The following is a 19,425-nucleotide window of genomic DNA, read 5'->3' on the forward strand; positions in this document are numbered from 1 at the left end:
CTACCTCTATCATTTCCAATTACATTTGTTTACACATAACAAGAAAAACCCCATTAACAGTTGTTTTAATAAGGCCAAAGTTTATTTTTCTCTCTTGTGAAAGATGTGGTAGTCCTGGGATTAGAGTATGGCTCCACAAGATCCCTAGTTGTTCAGTTGTTCAGTTGTTCTGTTCAGCTTTCTGCATCCTATGCAGAGATGGTGGTTGCTGGAGCCATGGGTATCATCATGGAGCTTCTGACAGCAGAAAAGAATAAGAGAGGAACAGGCCACACCCACTTTCCTCTTAAGATTTCTTATATGTCATTGGTCAACATTGATTGCAAGGGAGATTGGTAAAAGCAGTCTAAAGTAGGGAGTCACAGCATGCAGTGGAAGGCTACTAGCAGTCTCTGCCACAAGCATTCTTACCTGATCTCATTTCCTGAAACTTCTCCTTTTTTGTACCTTTTTTTCCTCACTCAAGCAAAAAAATAAAAATAGAGTGAATGCTCATGTCTAATGCTTCTCTGGAAAAGTAGATTTGATTTCCTGAAGATGCTATGTTCTTTTTGCATTTCTGTGTCTTTTCACTTTTTTTTTTTCTTTTTGGTGGTACTGGGGATTGAACCCAGGGATGCTCTACCACTGAGCCACATCCCCAGCTCTTTTTATTTTCATTTTTTCCTTTTGAAATTTTCTTTAAAATAATTTTGAGTAAAAATAATCGCGAGTCAGTTTGTAGAAAAAAAAATAGAAATATTAGGAAGTCGGGTGTGGTGATGTATGCCCTTAATCCCAGAGACTCAGAAGGCTGAGGCAGGAGCGTCTTGAGTTCAAAGCCAGCCTCAGCAACTTAGTGAGGTACTAAGCAACTCAGTAAGACCCTGTCTCTAAATAAAATTCAAAAAAGGACTAGGGATGTGACTCAGTGCTTAAGTGCCCCTGAGTTCATTACCTGGTACAAAAAAAAATATATGTGTGTGTGTGTGTGTGTGTGTGTGTGTGTGTGTGTATAATGACACCCTTATTGTTGAAGTTCGTAAACACTGCATGATCCCATTTCTTAATCTTTATAGGTTCCTTTAAAATCGGCTGAGATCATCATGGATGCAGAGAGCAGAATGGTGTTTACTGGAGGCTGGGCGAGGGTGGAGCCAGGGGAGTTGTTTGTTGGTCAAGGGTATAGAATTTCAGTTAGACAGAATAATAAATTCAAGAGATCCATGGCATAGCATAGAGACTGATTAATAATATATTGTTACTAATATACAGTTAGAATAGTAAATTCAAGAGATCCATGGCATAGCATAGTGACTGATTAATAATAATATATTGATACTAATATACAGTGAGAATAATAAATTCAAGAGATCCACGGTATAACATAGTGACTGATTAATAACAATATATTGTATACATGAAAATTCCAGCCCTTTTTATTTTTGTTTATTTTTATTTATTTTTGGGGGGTGTACCAGGGATTAAACTCAGGGTACGCAACCACTGAGCCATATCCCCAGCCCTATTTTGTTTAGAAACAGGGTCTCACTGAGTTGCTTAGTGCCTTGCTTTTTGCTGAGGCAGGCTTTGAACTCACATCCTCTTGCTTCAGCCTCCAAGCCACTGGGATTACAGGCGTGTGCCACTGTGCCCAGCAGCCCTTTATATTCTGAGACAGGGTCTCACTAAGTTGCCAGAACTGGCAACCTCGGATCCTCCTGTGTCAGCCTTCTGAGTTGCTGCAATTACAGGCACATGCCATTCTCACATTAGGATGATAACCCCTGAATGTATCTACCTATAAAATGTTTACTCTTTCTCTAGGTCTTAAATCAAGTTTCGCTTCTTTATCAGGCTCTTAGTGAATTGCTGTATTAGACTAAGGATAGACCTTCTAGTTTTTTCCCCCTTGGATTTGTAGGATATAGAAAAATAAAAACTTTACTTCTTCCCCTTATCTTCTGGAGAATTCAGTGGGAAAAGAAAGAGAAAACCCTGAGCCATGAAGGGGGTTCAATTCCTCACCACTCAGGTGTAATTCACATGAAAGAAATCTAAGTGCAGAAGTGAGAAAGCCCCAAGTACTGAAGGAAACTGGGTCTTTAGTTGTCCAGGTGGTGAACAAGACAGGTATAGCAGCAGCAGCAGCAGTTTTCCTGGCACCTTAAAATGCCCTCAGGTCAGGTAGGTGTAGTTTTTGACTCTGGTGGAGAAGGATTACATGCTGAAGGTTTCTGCAACTTTTTCATAGAAGTGGGCCAAACTAGTTATTTCAGGAGTTACTAGTTATTTAAGGACTGGGTTGTCTGAAGAAGGTAACCTATGAATTCTTTTAAATACATATGAAAGTAATTTCAAATTTCTGATGTAGTGTGAGGACCAGAATTCAAGTTTCAAGATTGCAGTTCAGTTGCTCCAGCCTGTTTTACATCTAAGAACTCAAACCTTTAATTGCTTTAGAAGAAATAGTTTGATGTCCAAAGAAGTTCTTATCAATGGACATTAGCTGGGAAGTCCTACTCCCTGAGAGGAGGGGACTTCCTGAGACTCCCTAACTTAGACTTCGTTTTAAGCAGGTCCACATGTTCCTTTTTCTGTGCTTCTGTTGCGTTTTCTCCATAGTCCTGTTGTAGTACTCAGCACCCTTTGTTATATTGCCATGTTTTTACCACAGTAAGCCCTCTGGAGGATAAGTCTTTATAACTATTTTTGAATGAGTTTATTTTATAATGAAGTTAAAACTGTCTTTTCATTCCCCAAGCCAGAGTCATATATAGTTACTGAGTATTTTTAGGTACTTAAAATATTATCTAAAATAATGCTTCTTAATCTTGAATGTGCATACACATCTCTTGGGGCTCTTATTAAAATGTAGATTCTGACTCAATAGGTCTAGGAGTTCAGACTACATTTTCCTCAGACTCTAAGTGATGCCAGTGTTGCTTGTCCTTGGGTCCTACTTTGCAGTGTCATGGGTCTAGAACAGCATTTTCTAGTAGAAATTAACATGATGGGGCTGGGGTTGTAGCTCAGCAGTAGAGTGCTTGCCTAGCATGTGTTAGGCACTGGGTTTGATCCTCGGCACCACAAAAAAAAAAAGATATATATATAAATTAGAGGTATTGTGTCCATGTACAACTAAAAATTAAAAATATAAATTAACATAGTCCACATATGTAATTCAAAATTTCTTACAGCTACTCAAAAAAATAATTTTAATAATATGTTTCACTTAATCCAGTACATCAAAATACAGATTGAGAGAGGTTTCAAGATGGCGGACTAGAGGGCGGCTGCATTTCATGTTGCACCAGGATGCAGGATTCAAAAGAGGAGATAGTGAGAGACTTGGGACCAACTCAAAGCCGCCGGGTGAGTCTCTCCCGTTGGGGAGATGTCCTGGATGGGACGGTAGCCCCGGAACGCAGGGAACTTTGTGAAGTAGAGTTGCCTGGCGAGACACCCCTCCCCTCCGCTGGAGCGGTAAACACGGAAAACTGGGATCATCGTAGAGGAGGTGGCTCAGCACAGCGCTTGGACTCAGAGCAACCACTGGGGCTCCGGGCGGTTGTCAGAAGAGCTGCGTGGTGAGCTGTTTAGACTCAGAGCGACCGCTTCTGAACACCGGAGAGGTTGTCCAGAGGAAGAAGAGGAATGTGGCGGGTCGCTTGGTCTAGGAGTGACTGCATCAGAGCCACAGGCAGTTGCCAGAGGAGGAGCTGTGTGGCGAGCTGCTTGGACTCAGAACGACCGCTTCTGAACACCAGGGGTTTGCCCGGAGTTAGAGGAGAAGCGCGGTGGGTCGCTTGGTCCTGGAGTGACTGCATCAGAGCCACAGGCGGTTGCCAGAGGAGGAGGCGAGTGGTGAGTTGTTTGGACTCAAAGCGACCGCTCCTGAACACCGGAGGAGGAGGTCCTGCCTGGAGGAGGAGCGCGGTGGGTCCCTTGGTCTCCAAACGACCGCTCCTGAACACCCGGGGGGCTACCCCAAGGAGGAGGAGGAGGAACAGGGCGAGTCACTTGGACTCGGAGTGACTGCCTAGGGCTACGGGCAGTTGGCGGGAGGAGGAGACGTGAAGTGAGTTGCTTGGGCTCCTAGTGACTGCGTGGGAACATTGGGCGGCTGTCCAAAGGAAGAGGTGTGTGGCGGGTCTCTGGGTCTTGGAGCTATTGTACGGGGACACTATGAAAGCAGTACTTAGAGGAAAATTTATTTCATGGAGCGCATTTAATAAAAGAAGTAAAACTCAAAAAATAAACGACCTAACACTACAGCTCAAAGCCCTAGAAAAAGAAGAACAGACCAACACCAAAAGTAGTAGAAGACAGGAAATAGTTAAACTCAGAGCTGAAATCAACGAAATTGAAACAAAAGAAACAATACAAAAAATTGACAAAATAAATAGTTGGTTCTTCGAAAAAATAAACAAAATTGATAAACCTTTAGCCACACTAACAAAGAGAAGACGAGAGAAAACCCAAATCACTAAAATTCGGAATGAACAAGGAAATATCACAACAGACACGACTGAAATTCAAAACATAATTAGAAGCTATTTTGAAAATCTATACTCTAACAAAATAGAAAATTTCGAAGACATCAACAGGTTTCTAGAGATATATGAATTGCCTAAACTGAACGAGGAGGACATACACAATTTAAACAGACCAATTTCAAGTAATGAAATAGAAGAAGTCATCAAAAGCCTACCAACAAAGAAAAGTCCGGGACCAGATGGGTTCTCAGCCAAGTTCTACAAAACCTTTAAAGAAGAGCTCATTCCAATACTTCTCAAAGTATTCCATAAAATAGAAGAGGAGGGAACTCTCCCAAACTCGTTCTATGAAGCCAATATTACCCTGATACCTAAACCAGACAGAGACACATCGAGGAAAGAAAATTTCAGACCAATATCCTTAATGAACATCGACACAAAAATTCTCAACAAAATTTTAGCAAATCACATACAAAAACATATTAAAAAGATAGTGCACCATGATCAATTGGGTTTCATCCCAGGGATGCAAGGTTGGTTCAACATCAGGAAATCAATAAATGTAATTCACCATATCAATAGACTTAAAGTCAAGAATCACATGATTATTTCAACAGATGCAGAAAAAGCATTTGATAAAATACAGCGCCCCTTCATGCTCAAAACACTAGAAAAAATAGGGATAGTGGGAACATTCCTTAACATTGTAAAGGCCATCTATGCTAAACCCATGGCTAATATCATTCTAAATGGTGAAAAACTGAAAGCATTCTCCCTAAAAACTGGAACAAGGCAGGGTTGCCCTCTTTCTCCACTTCATTTCAATATCGTCCTTGAAACTCTAGCCAGAGCAATTAGACAGACCAAAGAAATTAAAGGGATACGAATAGGAAAAGAAGAACTCAAACTATCCCTATTTGCTGATGATATGATTATATACGTAGAGGAACCAGGAAATTCCACCAGAAAACTTTTAGATCTCATAAATGAATTCAGTAAAGTAGTGGGATATAAGATCAGTGCACATAAATCTAAGGCATTTTAATACATAAGTGATGAATCTTTAGAAAGAGAAATTAGGAGAACTACCCCATTCACAATAGCTTCGAAAAAAATAAAATACTTGGGAATCAATCTCACAAAAGAGGTGAAAGAACTCTACAATGAGAACTACAGAACACTAAAGAAAGAAATTAAAGAAAACCTTAGAAGTTGGAAAGATCTCCCATGTTCTTGGATAGGAAGAATTAATATTGTCAAAATGGCCATACTACCAAAAGTGCTATACAGATTCAATGCAATTCCAATTAAAATCCCAATGATGTACCTTACAGAAATAGAGCAAGCAATTATGAAATTCATCTGGAAGAATAAAAAACCCAGAATAGCTAAAGGAATCCTTAGCAGAAAGAGTGAAGCAGGGGGTATCGCAATACCAGATCTTCAACTCTACTACAAAGCAATAGTAACAAAAACGGCATGGTATTGGTACCAAAATAGAAAGGTGGATCAATGGTACAGAATAGAGGACACGGACACAAACCCAAATAAATACAATTTTCTCATACTAGACAAAGGGGCCAAAAATATGCAATGGAGAAAAGATAGCCTCTTCAACAAATGGTGCTGGGAGAATTGGAAATCCATATGCAACAGAATGAAACTAAACCCGTATCTCTCACCATGCACGAAACTAAACTCAAAATGGATTAAGGACCTCGGAATCAGACCAGAGACCTTGCATCTCATAGAAGAAAAAGTAGGTCCAGAGCTTCAACATGTCGGCTTAGGACCAGACTTCCTCAACAGGACTCCCATAGCACAAGAAATAAAAGCAAGAATTAATAACTGGGATAGATTCAAACTAAAAAGCTTTCTCTCAGCAAAGGAAACTATCAGCAATGCGAAGAAAGAGCCTACAGAGTGGGAGAAAATCTTTGCCAATCATACTTCAGATAGAGCGCTAATCTCCAGAATCTATAAAGAACTCAAAAAACTCTACACCAAGAATGCAAATAATCCAATCGACAAATGGGCTAAGGAAATGAACAGACACTTCACAGAAGATCTACAAGCAATCAACAAACATATGGAAAAATGTTCAACATCTCTAGTAATAAGAGAAATGCAAATCAAAACTACCCTAAGATTCCATCTCATCCCAATTAGAATGGCGATTATCAAGAATACAAGCAACAACAGGTGTTGGCGAGGATGTGGGGAGAAAGTTACACTCATACATTGCTGGTGGGACTGCAAATTAGTGCAGCCACTCTGGAAAGCAGTGTGGAGACTCCTTAGAAAACTTGGAATGGAACCACCATTTGACCCAGCTATCCCACTCCTTGGCCTATACCCAAAGGACTTAAAATCAGCATATTACAGAGATACAGCCACATCAATGTTCATAGCTGCTCAGTTCACAATAGCCAGATTGTGGAACCAACCTAGATGTCTTTCAATTGATGAATGGATAAAGAAACTGTGGTATATATATACAGTGGAATATTACTCAGCCACAAAGAATGATAAAATTATGGCATTTGCAGGCAATGGATGAAATTGGAGAATATCATGCTAAGTGAGATAAGCCAATCTCAAAAAACCAAAGGACGAATGAAATTTGCTAATAAGTGGATTATGACACATAATGGGGGGTGGGAGGGGTTAGTGTTAGGGTTAGAGTTAGGGTTAGGGAGGGGGACAAGAATGGAGGAAGGAAGGACTGTATAGAGGGAAAAGAGGGGTGGGAGGGGTGGGAGGGAAGGGAAAAAATAACAGAATGAATCAAACAACATTACCCTATGTAAATTTATGATTACACAAATGGTATGTCTTACGCCATGTACAGAGAAACAACATGTATCCCATTTGTTTACAATAAAAAAGAAAAATGAATAATATACTTAAAAAAAAATACAGATTGAGCATCTTCTAATCTGAGAATCCAAAATACTGTGAAATCTGGTTCCGAGTACTGGTTTCTGGTTCCGAGTACTTTAGATAAGGGATACTCAACCTGTATTTTTATCATTTTAAATGTTGGTGAGGATGTTGGGGGAAAAGGTACACTGATATGTTGCTGCTAGGAATGTAAATTGGTGCAAACATTATGGAAAGTAGTATGGAGGTAACTCAGAAAACTTGGAATGGAACCCCCATTTGACCCAGCTATCCCATTCCTCAGTTTATACTCAAAGAGCTTACTACAGTGACGCAGCCACATCAATGTTTATAGCAGCTCAACTCACAATAGCTAAACTATGGAATCAACCTAGGTGCCCTTCAACAGATGAATGGATAAAGAAAATGTGAGATATATATATCTATATATGATGGAATATTACTCAGCATTAAAGAAAAATGAAATTCTGGCATTTACTGGTAAATGGATAGAGTTAGAGAATATCATGCTAAGTGAAATAAGGCAATCCCCAAAAACCAAAGACCAGATGTTTTCTCTGATATGTGGATGCTAATTCACAATAAGGTGTGTGTGTGGGGGTGCTAGGGAAGAATAGAGTTACTTTAGATTAGGTAGAGGGGAGTGAAGGGAGGGGAAGGAATATGGGGGTAGGAAGGATAGCAAAACACATTGTTACCTCATGTACATGTATGAGTGCATGACCAATGTGTCCTATAATATGTACAATCAGAAAAATGAGAAATTATACTTGATTTATGTTATGATTTATCAAAATGCATAAGTGCATTCTACTGTCATGTATAACTAATTAGAACAAACTTTAAAAAATAATAAAAAATATTGATATTTTACATTTTTTTTTCACATTAAGTTTTTGTAAACTGGTGTGCATTTTACATTTATTACAGCATCTATCAATTCACACTAGTAATACCTACAAATGGCTAATGATTATTGTTCCTACAATACAGGTCTAGAAGGACTGCTTTATATACCTAAAAACACTTTGAATGTTACTGATAGATGAGCTCATGAATTTGTAGCTCAGTTTTTTTGTCTCTGCTACCCTTTATATCTGCAGAAATAAAGAAAATAAAGTTCTTTTATAAAGAGGAAGTATCAGTTGTATTATTGTTTATATTAAAATATCACTTTATATTAGATGGTATTTTTAATGCCATTTTTGGTACATTCTCATTTCTCCTATGGTTATGATAAGTCATCATGGAATCATCATATCTGCTTATTCATGATATAATTTTGTCTTTTTTTTTTGTTAGCTTATTATTGCCACTCTTCTAAAGTCATTTTGCTTTTTTTGTCAGCTCCTAGATTGATCTTTGTAAAATATAATCAGATTATGTCAGTTGCCCCCTTTTAAGTTTCACAGTGTAAAGCCAAACTTCTCACCATGGCCTTTAAGACCTTTTGTGATATGATCGTGCCACACATCTTCCTTTCACTGATGGTACTCTTCATTTTACTAACTGATCTTTGGCTACCAGCCTTCTTGCTGCTTTTTTTGACAGCAAATCATTCTTTGCACCACCATTCCCTCTATCCTGTAATTTTTTTTTTTTTTAAGTAAAGATTTTGCTTTTGTGTATCTTTACCTAAATTATCCTGGAAATGCCTTCCCAGATTATCCAGTGTCAAATAGCTTTCCATCACTGTTATATCTCCTTGCTTTATTTTCTACAAAACATTTGTGGCAATTTGAAATATTCCTTGTTCAACTATTTTCCCCCTCTAGAACATATAGTAAGGGTCAAAAAAAATGCAATGCGAAGATAACAATTGTTTATCCCCTAGATTTGGATCACGCATTGAAGTGTCTGCAGCGTGAAGATCCCAGTTTGAAAGTGAGGCTAGATCCTGACTCTGGACAAGTATGTATATTATCGTTTAACCCCAGAAATGCTTCCGTGAGTGTGCGTGTGCACATGTGCATGTGTGCATGTGACCGTGATGTTGATTGGTTTGTGCTTCTGAAAGAAAAAGCTTTTTTAAATTTGTAGTATAAATTTCTGATTATTTATGTTGACTATCAAGCTGAATAAACAAATTCTCTTAATTCTCTCTTTATAAACTATATTTTTTGACCTTCAGGAAAACAGCATTTTATGAATTTTGAGTAAAGTTCAACTTTTAAGGCAAAACCTTGAACCTCTTACACTAAGGCTTTTTTACTAGGAGGCCTGGGAGGTGCTTTAATGACCCTCGTACGTGTGAACTGAGTGAGAGTGTCAGATACAGTCTAATAACTAGAGAGGACAGAGGCTTCCAAAGTAGCTGCTGATATGGCACCAAAAAGCAGGTGTTCCGAATTCATTAAGAAAAAGATTAAATAACTTTCTGCATCTCTCTTTAGGAGGGCAGGGCAAAGTTTATGTAAGATTTTAGAAAGAATTCCTTTAAAATATTATAAATTTGTCTTTGAAAAGAATATATTGATTTAAGCTAGAAAATATGGAACACTCATTTTCCCTCATGCCAGCTAAAAGAAGTGGCAATTTAAATTGGTCCTAAAGGCCATGATAACAGTAACTAAAAGAGAAAATTTTATTCAAAAAACATTTTATGTAAAAGATGGTAAATAAATTTTTAAACATAGCAGATAATGTACAGTATATCAAGTCAAGAATTAAAGCCCCTCTTTCTGTCCCTTCATCCATTCTACACAGGTAATCACTGTGGAAACTTGGTGACTGTTCTTCCACACTCTATCTCTTTTATAACTGGGCTATATTATACAGCATGGTATAATTTTTTCCAAATATATATGTATAAATTTATATTATTCATTCTGTTTGTATTTATACAGAACTTGCTTTTTTCTAAGTAATTTACTTTTTAACTTCATGATAAAAAATAGCAATTATACACCAAGTAATTCTTTAAAAAAAATTTTTTTATTACAGTGTTATTATAATAAAAGAATATAAATTAGAACCAGCCACAGGAAGAAGACACAGGGCCAGTCTGGGAGGGTTCTGAATGCAAAGCAGTCTTCATCCTTCATCCTCAGGGACATGTTGTCCTGCAGGCTGAGTTTCACCAAAGAAAGACACTCATCCAAGCATTTTGTGTTCAGAATTTTTACTGGGACTTGATACATACTGCCTTTGTGGTTGACCTTTAGTCTTCAGGCCTCCCGTAGTTTGGGGCTAATAATTTAGTCTCCCATTTTCTCTAAAGGTCAGAGTTGATAAGATGTGTTCATTCCAAAGTCTACATCATAAATCATTATTAGATTGTCTGGTGGGCAAAGCCATGAGATTCTTCTGTAAGGTAGGACTTTCCACAGGCCTCTTCCAGTAGCCAAGAGCAAAGGCCAGATCCATCTCTGGGTATAGTACACAGATGGCGTATGAATAAGAGCAAATACATACACCTTGCACTGTGCTCCTTCTTATACACAAAGACCTTCTTTTAAAATTTTTTTTTATTTTTTATTTTTTTATTTGTCCTAATTGGCTCTACATTGACAGCAGAATGCATTTTGACACAGTGTATACAAATGGAGCACAACTTGTGTTCCTCTGACTGTACATGGTGCAGTTACACTGGTAGTATAGTCTATACATGTATATAGGGTAATAATGTCCATCTCATTCCACAGTCCTTCCCACCCCATGCCCCTCCCCACTGCCCAATCCAAAGTTCCTTCTTTCTTATCTAACCCCCCCCCCCACCCATTATGAATCAGCATGTGCTTATCAGAGAAAATATTTGGCCTTTGGTTTTTTGGGTTTGACTTCTTTTGCTTAGCATGTTGTTCTCCAGCTTCATCTATTTACCTCCAAATGCCATAATTTCATTCTTCTTTAAGACTGAGTAATATTCCATTGTGTATATATACCACATTTTCTTTACCCATTCATGTGTTGAAGGGCATCTAGGTTGGTTCCATAGTTTAGCTGTTGTGAGTTGAGCTGCTGTAGACATTGATATGGCTGCGTCACTGTAGTATGCTGATTTTAAGTCCTTTGGGTATAAACTGAGGAGTGGGATAGCTGGGTCAAGTGGTTCCATTCCAAGTTCACAAAGATCTTTTTTTATGTATAACCTTCATTGTTGAAAAGAAATGATCACATCATTGATTTTGATGCGAATTTGGCTGTTCTAACAAGGACCCAAAATAACATTGATTCAGAAAAGGTGAAAGTCAGTTTCTCTTTCACATGAAGGTTCAATTTATTTTAGAGGTTTTGACTGTTTACAAAACTGTAAGGTGCATAGGATGGTTGGGAAATGTTTGGGGAGGAGGCTGTCTTCCCTGTTCACGTGGTATTGCCCTGAGCCACAGTTTCAACACAGATGCCTACTTCATTAATTGGAAGGAGGATTTTACCCTCCTCCTAAAAGCACAGTCCAGAAGTTATAAATATTATTTGCATTCATGATCCATTTGCTAGAGCTTAGCTTTGTCGTTGGGAAGGGCAGTTCTAGCCAGATGCAACTAACTCAGATTATAACTGAACTGTCATGGAAGGAGAGACTGGCCAGGTGATTTCATTTATTATTCTAGTCAGAAAAGTAAAAAACTGTTTTGATGTAGGAGCCTGCCCCCACCCCCAAAGAAATTGCGAAGGAAACTAAGTGTATAATTAATGAAAAATTACTTAAATATATATTAATATCATATTTTACATAATATTTTACAATTTTAAATGTCCTTTTCCCCTTGTCATCCCAGACTATCCTATGTGGTATGGGGGAACTACATATTGAGATTATTCATGACCGGATCAAGAGGGAATATGGCCTAGAGACCTATCTAGGGCCTCTCCAGGTGGCTTACCGAGAGACCATCCTAAATTCAGTTCGTGCCACAGGTAAAAAATAAAACATTTAGGACTTGATGTTTTTATTCTCTCCTCTGTCTTTCTGTTTAGTTGCTTAAAATAGGGTTTACAGTCACTGTCTTCCAGTTTCAATATGTGTAGATCTTTTCATTTGTTTTAAGCAGAATGCCCTGTGTCACTGCCACAGATAACATCTACTGGATGAGCCTCTCGTCAAACAGATGTGCTGTTCAGTGGTCATAGTGCCTTTTGATAAGGCAGTGAAATGGATAGCTTATCCCAGTTTTTACCACCAAGCAAGTATAAGAATTTAAAGTCAATGTGTTGTTTTCCTCTATAAAGTGAAGGGAAAATGAATTCTGCTTTAATAAATATGGAAATCCTATGCTGATAGCATTCTTGAGAAAGTACAGTTTTTATATTTTTATTCTGAAATGAGAGAGCTCATGGACATTCTACTTATAATTTCGATTTTGTTTCTTTAAGCAAAATAACAAAATAATTATTGCTACTCAACCCCACAACCCCAAGGGAAAACATAGGTTTGTGAAATAATGTAGAAAAAAGAGCTTCAGTATAACTAGGTACTTTTAAGTACCTCAATAGTTTATGAAGGCCAGACATGGTGGTGCGCTCTTATAATCCCAACTACTCAGGAGGTTGAGGGAAAGATCAGAAGTTCAAGGACAGCATCAACAATTTTGTGAGACTCTGTCTCACCATAAAAAATAAAAAGGGCTAAGGATATAGTTCAGTGCTAAAGCACCCTGAGTTCAATCCCTAGTTCAAAAAAAAATTTTTTTTTTTCTGAAGTGTTTAGGTGATTACATTTCACTGAAGTTTAAAAAATTTAACAAGTAAAATACAGGAGCAAATGATACAAAAGTTCTGTTTTGGGACTATATATCTGGAACAAACAAATAAAACTCTTTAGAATGTCTGACTTAGTGAGAATGTAACGAATTTCCAGTGATCAAAAAGGAAGAGGAAACGGATCTAGGAAAATAAGTGAGCATCCACAGCCAGTAACTGTTCTAGAAGAATCTGTCATCATCTCTAACCCAGCACTGAAAGACCACATCCTCATGGAAAGAGTTAATTATGAAAAATCTTCGCCACAAAAGTAGAGGGCAAGGAAACATGTCCAACTCCAAGGGTAGCTGCAAAATTTCTGAGAATTTGTAACTATAGGCTTCTGATACAGGTTTTTAGCCTAATTCATAGAACTAGTATGACCTGAAGAACTCCAAGAAGAATTTAGTGTTACGTGCTCATTGTTTGGTAGCATCCCAGGGAGCCTGGAAAAACAAACAAACAAACAAACAAAACAAAACTCTCCAGAGAAAGGTGTCTTCAGCCCAGGCCTCAAATTCCCACAGATAAAGGAGTATAGACTCAGATTTTTTTTTTTTTTTCCTAATCATGAAACTGAGAAAAGACTCAATGAGCAAAAAAAAGGCAGCAGAGATAACAAAACATCAGTCAGACCTGCCAAGACTTTAGACATTGGAATTTACAGTGGGAAATATAGAATTATTTTTTAGAACATAAAAGAAGGGGTAGGAAGTATTAACAAGGAAGAGGGACTATCAAAAATAAGCAGGCAATGGAACATCATGACCTGGGAAAAAGAAATGTTCAAAAAACTAGTGGGAGCATATCACAAAGACATAGGAACCATCTTCAGGAGGCTCCACTGCCAAATCTGGATTCATCAAATACCAAGGTAATTAAGTACAATAATCATAGACCATTGAGAAAAATATGAATTCACAAATCCGTACTGCTAACACACAGACGTACAAATAGGGAAAGAAGGGGGAGAGTTCTTCCTCATAGTGGAATGCCAAGCGCCTACCTTTGGGAGGCAGATGCTTCCCAGGGAGGGCTGGGGTCAGAAAATAACCCCGATGTTCTACAAACATGTGACGCAAAAACAGCAAGCCGCAGAATACATGCAGTGCAATAACAGATTCAGAACAAAGCAGACGTAAATGATATTATTTAAGGACATGTGCATATGTGATAGAACTACAGAAAACCATGGGAGTTATTGCATATGATATGATAGTACTTGTTTCAGAAGGCTTCTAGGTATTGGTAATCTGTTTCTCTAGTATTTTGAAGTTTGTGAATATTTATTTTTAGCCTGTGTGTACCTTATTAAATATGAAATGTTTCCTAAGATAAAAGTATAAAAAGGAGTTATGAAAAACTTTTAAATTAATTTTTAATTGAAATCACTGTGTTACATGACCTCTCACATAAATACAAGATAGTTTTGTTTAATATTTGAGTTTGGTATCAATTGTTGGTTGTTAAAAAATGAGAGCTGCTGTTTTTAGTTTTATAAAAAAACATTTTTACTCATTTTTTGGGAAATCATAAACAATAAGTGCATAAAATATTGCTGAAAGAATATATGAAATTGAAGAGTTTGTGGGTGGGCAGTGTTAAAACCTTTTAGTTTTCATTGGCTAGCCATTTGCATTCTTTAAATATTTTATCATTTGAGTATTACTTTTTTAAAAAAAATTTTTTTTTAGTTGTTAATGGACCTTTATTTCATTCATCTATTTGTCTGTGGTGCTGAGAATGGAGCCCAGTGCCTCACACATGCTAGGTAGGCACTCTACCACTGAGCCACAACCCCAGCCCGAGTGTTACTTTTTAATAAAAAGCTTATAATTTAAAGTATTTCCATCACAAAAGATGTTTGAAAAGTTTAAAAGTATAATATTATGTACCTCAACACATCTGCACACCAAAGCAGTACATCAGCAGGTGGTTCAGAGCAGGTTTTTAGCATTGGTAAACATGGAAGGAGAGGCTTTGTATTTACCCTGGGTTTTTAAATAGTATTTATGGTATTTAGTACCATTATTAAGCTATTCCCATTTTTTCTTTCCTTGAGACCTTGAGGTTGCTGCTTGTTTTTCTGCCAATTATAAATAACATCTTAACATCTTTCCAGAACAAATCTCTTGAGGTACCGTGTTCAATTTGTTCTTAGATACCTTAGACAGAACTTTTGGAGACAAACGGCATCTTGTGACTGTAGAACTAGAGGCAAGGCCGACTGAAAAGCCATCTGTTACGCCAGTGATTGAGTATGGTGAAAGTGTCAGTGGAGACCTTTTGAAGGCCTCTCAAGAGGCCATCGAAAATGGAATTCACAGTGCATTCCTTCAAGGTAAGGTGTTTCAGTGAGGGCAAGCATATAGTATCCCACTTGACCATTTAGTCATTCCTTTTTCTTTTTCTTTTTCTGTTTTCACTCTTTGTGGTGCTGGGGATGGACCCAGGGTCTCATACATGCTAAACACATAATATACCACTCAGCTATACTCCCAGCTCCTTATCATTGTTTCTCTTAGATTATTTTATCTTTTTCTAACTTTACTAGTGTTTTTTTTCTTTGCTCTCCTGCTCCTCCTCACTACATATTGAGCACTAATATAGTTCTCCCCCCTTGCATAGGACCGTTGCTTGGATCCCCCATTCAAGATGTGGCAATTACTTTACATTCTATGGTAATTCATCCTGGTACCTCCACAACTATGGTTTCTGCCTGTGTCTCCAGATGTGTACAGAAGGTATAGACTATCCTAATGCTTCTGCTGTAAGGTGACTACTGATCTCGCAGGCAGCTGTGCTTATGGAACCTGACCTGTTCTTCTTGCCTCCTGAGTCTTATAGTCAACAGGAGTTGCTATGGAGAATCTTTGGTTTCTTAATCACAAGTTTTTATTTGAAAGAGGATCTTAGAAATTACTAGTAACACAGATTGGAATTAAAATATCATCTTGATTTTTGGGAAAGAGACAAGTTTCCTTAAGTGGCATTCTGTGCTTTTCCATCCCAGATACAAGCCTTTAGAGGCAGATTTGTAGGTAAGTATGCATAGGGGACAGATCTGGGGTTAGTTTAGCCCTGAACCATAATCTAAAGGACACTGAAGATCTGATGTTGGTTCCTAAAATTTTGGAGTTCATGTTTATTCAAATAAGATTGCTTTATTAAGAAATCAGAGAAGTCCTACTTAATAACACATTTAGGGTATCTTCCCTTCTCAAAGCATCAAGCATGTGGTCTTGGTATGGTTATCTGGAATGATGTCCTTGAGTGTCACAGACCTTCTGCGTCTTGCCTCAGTGACCCACCAGAGCTGGATCAGCTCCTAGGACTGTGGTGCACTGACTACTGATCTCTGTGTTCTTTCTAAAGTTGAGTGTTTTTCAGACCTCATTTTCTGTGGGTTTTTTTTTTTTTTTTTTTTTTTTGTTTGTTTTTTGGTACCAGGGGTGCCACTGGGCCATATCCCCAACCCTTTTAATTTTTTATTTTGAGACAGGGTCTCGCTAAGTTGCTTAGGGCCTCTCCACGTTGCTGAGACTGGCTTTGAACTGGTGATCTTCTTGCCTCAGGTTCCCAAACTGCTGGGATTACAGGTATACACCACTGCGCCAGGTGCTCTGTAGTCTTATTTGAGTTCATAATTATAAACACCCCAAGTCCCTGATTTAAGAAGACTGAACTTGAGTGTTTTTTTCATGAGTTCAAGTTTGTGGGTTTTATTTTTATTTTTATTTTTTTTGTTCTGGGCTCGAACTCAGGGCCTCATGCATGCTAATAAGCACGTGCTCTACCATTGAGAAACACCCCCAGACCCTAAATTCATACTTCTTAAAAAGCTTTTGGATTTTAAAAAGAAAAAGCTATACTTAAAAAAGAAAGACTAAATTTTTTTTTTTTTAAAGTAGGGATTGAACCCGTGGGTGCTTAACCACTGAGCTACATTCCCCAGCCCTTTTTTAATATTTTCTTTAGAGACAGGGTCTTGCTAAGTTGTTCAGGGTCTTGCCAAGTTGTGGAGGCTGACTCAGCCTCCCCAGCCACTGGGATTACAGGTGTGCTACCTCGCCTGGCAAGACTAAATATTGTTCACTTAAGAGTGTAGTCAGAAATATCACTTGTGGTCATGATTATATTGTTGAGAACATTTACCTTCAAGTAAATTTTAAAGTTCTCCTTAAATTGATACTGAAATAATGGTAATTCAAAAGATGGCATGCTTCTACATTAACCCAAACCCCATTATATTGACATTCAGAATATAATGTGCCTTTAAAAAAAAGTTCAAGTATTCCTGATTGACTAGCCTTTTTATAGATTATACTAGAAAATGAGAATTAACTTATGGGGCTTACATTTAGATGTTAATTTAATTCATTCATTACTTTAGATGAAATATTACTATGGAAATTTTCCTGCCTTGTTAATCTAGTAAAGCACGTCTCTGCTTATGAGAAGTTAATGGTGCTTCTTAGATATTGAGCCATCAGTAGTGTGCTTATAGTTCATTGGGCATGAGGACACAGATAGGATGATTTCAATTTTTTCTCCACCTAAAGAGCTTGTAATTAAGTAAGGCAACTGAGTATAGCCAGATAGCCAGAGTATTAGAACAGATTTAGTACCATAAAAGCTGAGGAGGAGAGGATTAGGGAGAATTCTTAGACCTTAGTGTCTAAGCTCTGATGATTTGGAAGGATTTGGACATGGAAGGGGACATTCCAGAGAGAGAGAAAAGCATTCCTTTAGGTAATAGTAACAGATGAAGGCAGGGCTAGTGAAAAAAGTGTTGGAAAGTAAAATGGGGTCACTGTAGAGAAACCTTTAAATGCCTTATTAAGGACTTTTAACTCTGTTCTGAGAACAGTTTGAGATAATATGTTTGAAGATAGAATTATAATCAGTACAGAAGGGATCAGAGTAGGAAAGAAATTATCTAGGCCAGGAAGCAGATGAGGTGTGAATTAGAATAGCAGCAATAGGAATGGAGATGTTAACAGCTTACTGGGAAAAGGAAGTAAAAGATGCATGTCCAGTTGGAATGGAAACTGGTAATGTTATCAGCTGAAACAGGGACAAACTGGGCGTGGTGGCACATCCCTGTAATCCCAGTGGCTCAAGAGTCTGAGGAAGGAGGGTCACAAGTTCAAAGCCAGCCTCAGCAACTTAGTGAGCCCCTAAATAACTGAGACCCTGTCTCTAAGTAAAATACAAGAAAGGACTGGGGATGTGGCTCTTTGGTTAAGTGCCCTTGGGTCTAATACCCTATATCAAAAAAAAAAAAAAAAAAAAAAAAAAAAGAAGAAGAAGAAGAAAGAAACAGGGACAAGCAGAGAAGTGTTTAGAAAATAAAATGAGATGCACTTGGGGCGTATGAGGAAGCTTCAGACCCTATTGCAAAACTGGCCAACGGAGCAGACTGTGGTCTGGCTCAGGACTGGACCAGAGACCGTGTGCTAATATTTTATGGAAACTTTGCAGAAGGTGCTTTTTAATTTCTGTGGTTAGGTAATACTGTTAAGGAAAAGACTCTGAAGAAGAGAGAGAACCGAGGAGAGTTCCATGGGCACATAATGTTCCCTTTAGTTATAGAGTTCTGCTTTAGTTGTAACTTATTTCCTCTTTTTATCTTTTCCTGCTATATCCTTTTATCCTGAAGGACATTTTAATTTTCCATGTTTTTTTTTCTTTATGTGCATGTTCTTGGCTTTTAAAGTCTTAATATTCTGAACAAAGTGTTATGCAAGAAAGGAATCGTTTTAAGTAGTTATATTTCTATTATCTTACTGTGTTAAATTTCTTCTCTTCTTTTAAGCTCTCCTTTATTTGCCTCCTTGGTTGCCCTCTCTGGCATGTGGCTACTAGTTTGTATATGTAAACATTGAAACTCTTGATTTATAAAAGATGACCTCTGTGGAGAGATTTAAAGCAGGCAGGTTTGCTAGAGCTGTATGAATAGTATTTCAGTTTTTATGAATCTTCCTTTTTTCTTTAGCAGAAATTTGATTTCCAGTTTATGAAAGAGGGGTTAACAATCCTTAATTTCTTTAGGCTCTGAAGAAAGCTGACAAGCAAGTTTTAGAGCCCCTGATGAATCTTGAAGTTACAGTGGCTAGAGATTACCTCAGCCCTGTCTTGGCAGATCTGGCACAAAGGAGAGGGAACATTCAGGAAATCCAGACTCGCCAGGACAACAAAGTTGTTATTGGATTTGTTCCCTTAGCAGAACTTATGGTAAGTACTTTTAAAAATATATATAAATATATATATGTATGTGTTTATACCAGGTAAAAAACAGGACTTTGATTTAGAGAATGCATGTTAAGTTTCAACCATAAGAAATGGACAGGACTTTAGA

At 37.8% G+C, this 19,425-nt stretch overlaps 1 protein-coding gene across 1 annotated transcript in view; it reads left to right on the top strand.

The window, feature by feature from the left end:
- Gfm2 (GTP dependent ribosome recycling factor mitochondrial 2) overlaps window positions 1–19,425 on the top strand; it is a 47,884-nt gene that overhangs the window by 26,783 nt on the left and 1,676 nt on the right. Inside the window, 5 exon segments of the mRNA XM_053743411.1 lie at window positions 9,217–9,293; window positions 12,104–12,242; window positions 15,226–15,405; window positions 15,693–15,808; window positions 19,119–19,301. Of these exon segments, the coding sequence (XP_053599386.1) occupies window positions 9,217–9,293; window positions 12,104–12,242; window positions 15,226–15,405; window positions 15,693–15,808; window positions 19,119–19,301 (695 nt within the window).

This window comes from Sciurus carolinensis, chromosome 6, assembly GCF_902686445.1.
Source record: "Sciurus carolinensis chromosome 6, mSciCar1.2, whole genome shotgun sequence".
NCBI classification, from domain to species: domain Eukaryota; kingdom Metazoa; phylum Chordata; class Mammalia; order Rodentia; family Sciuridae; genus Sciurus; species Sciurus carolinensis.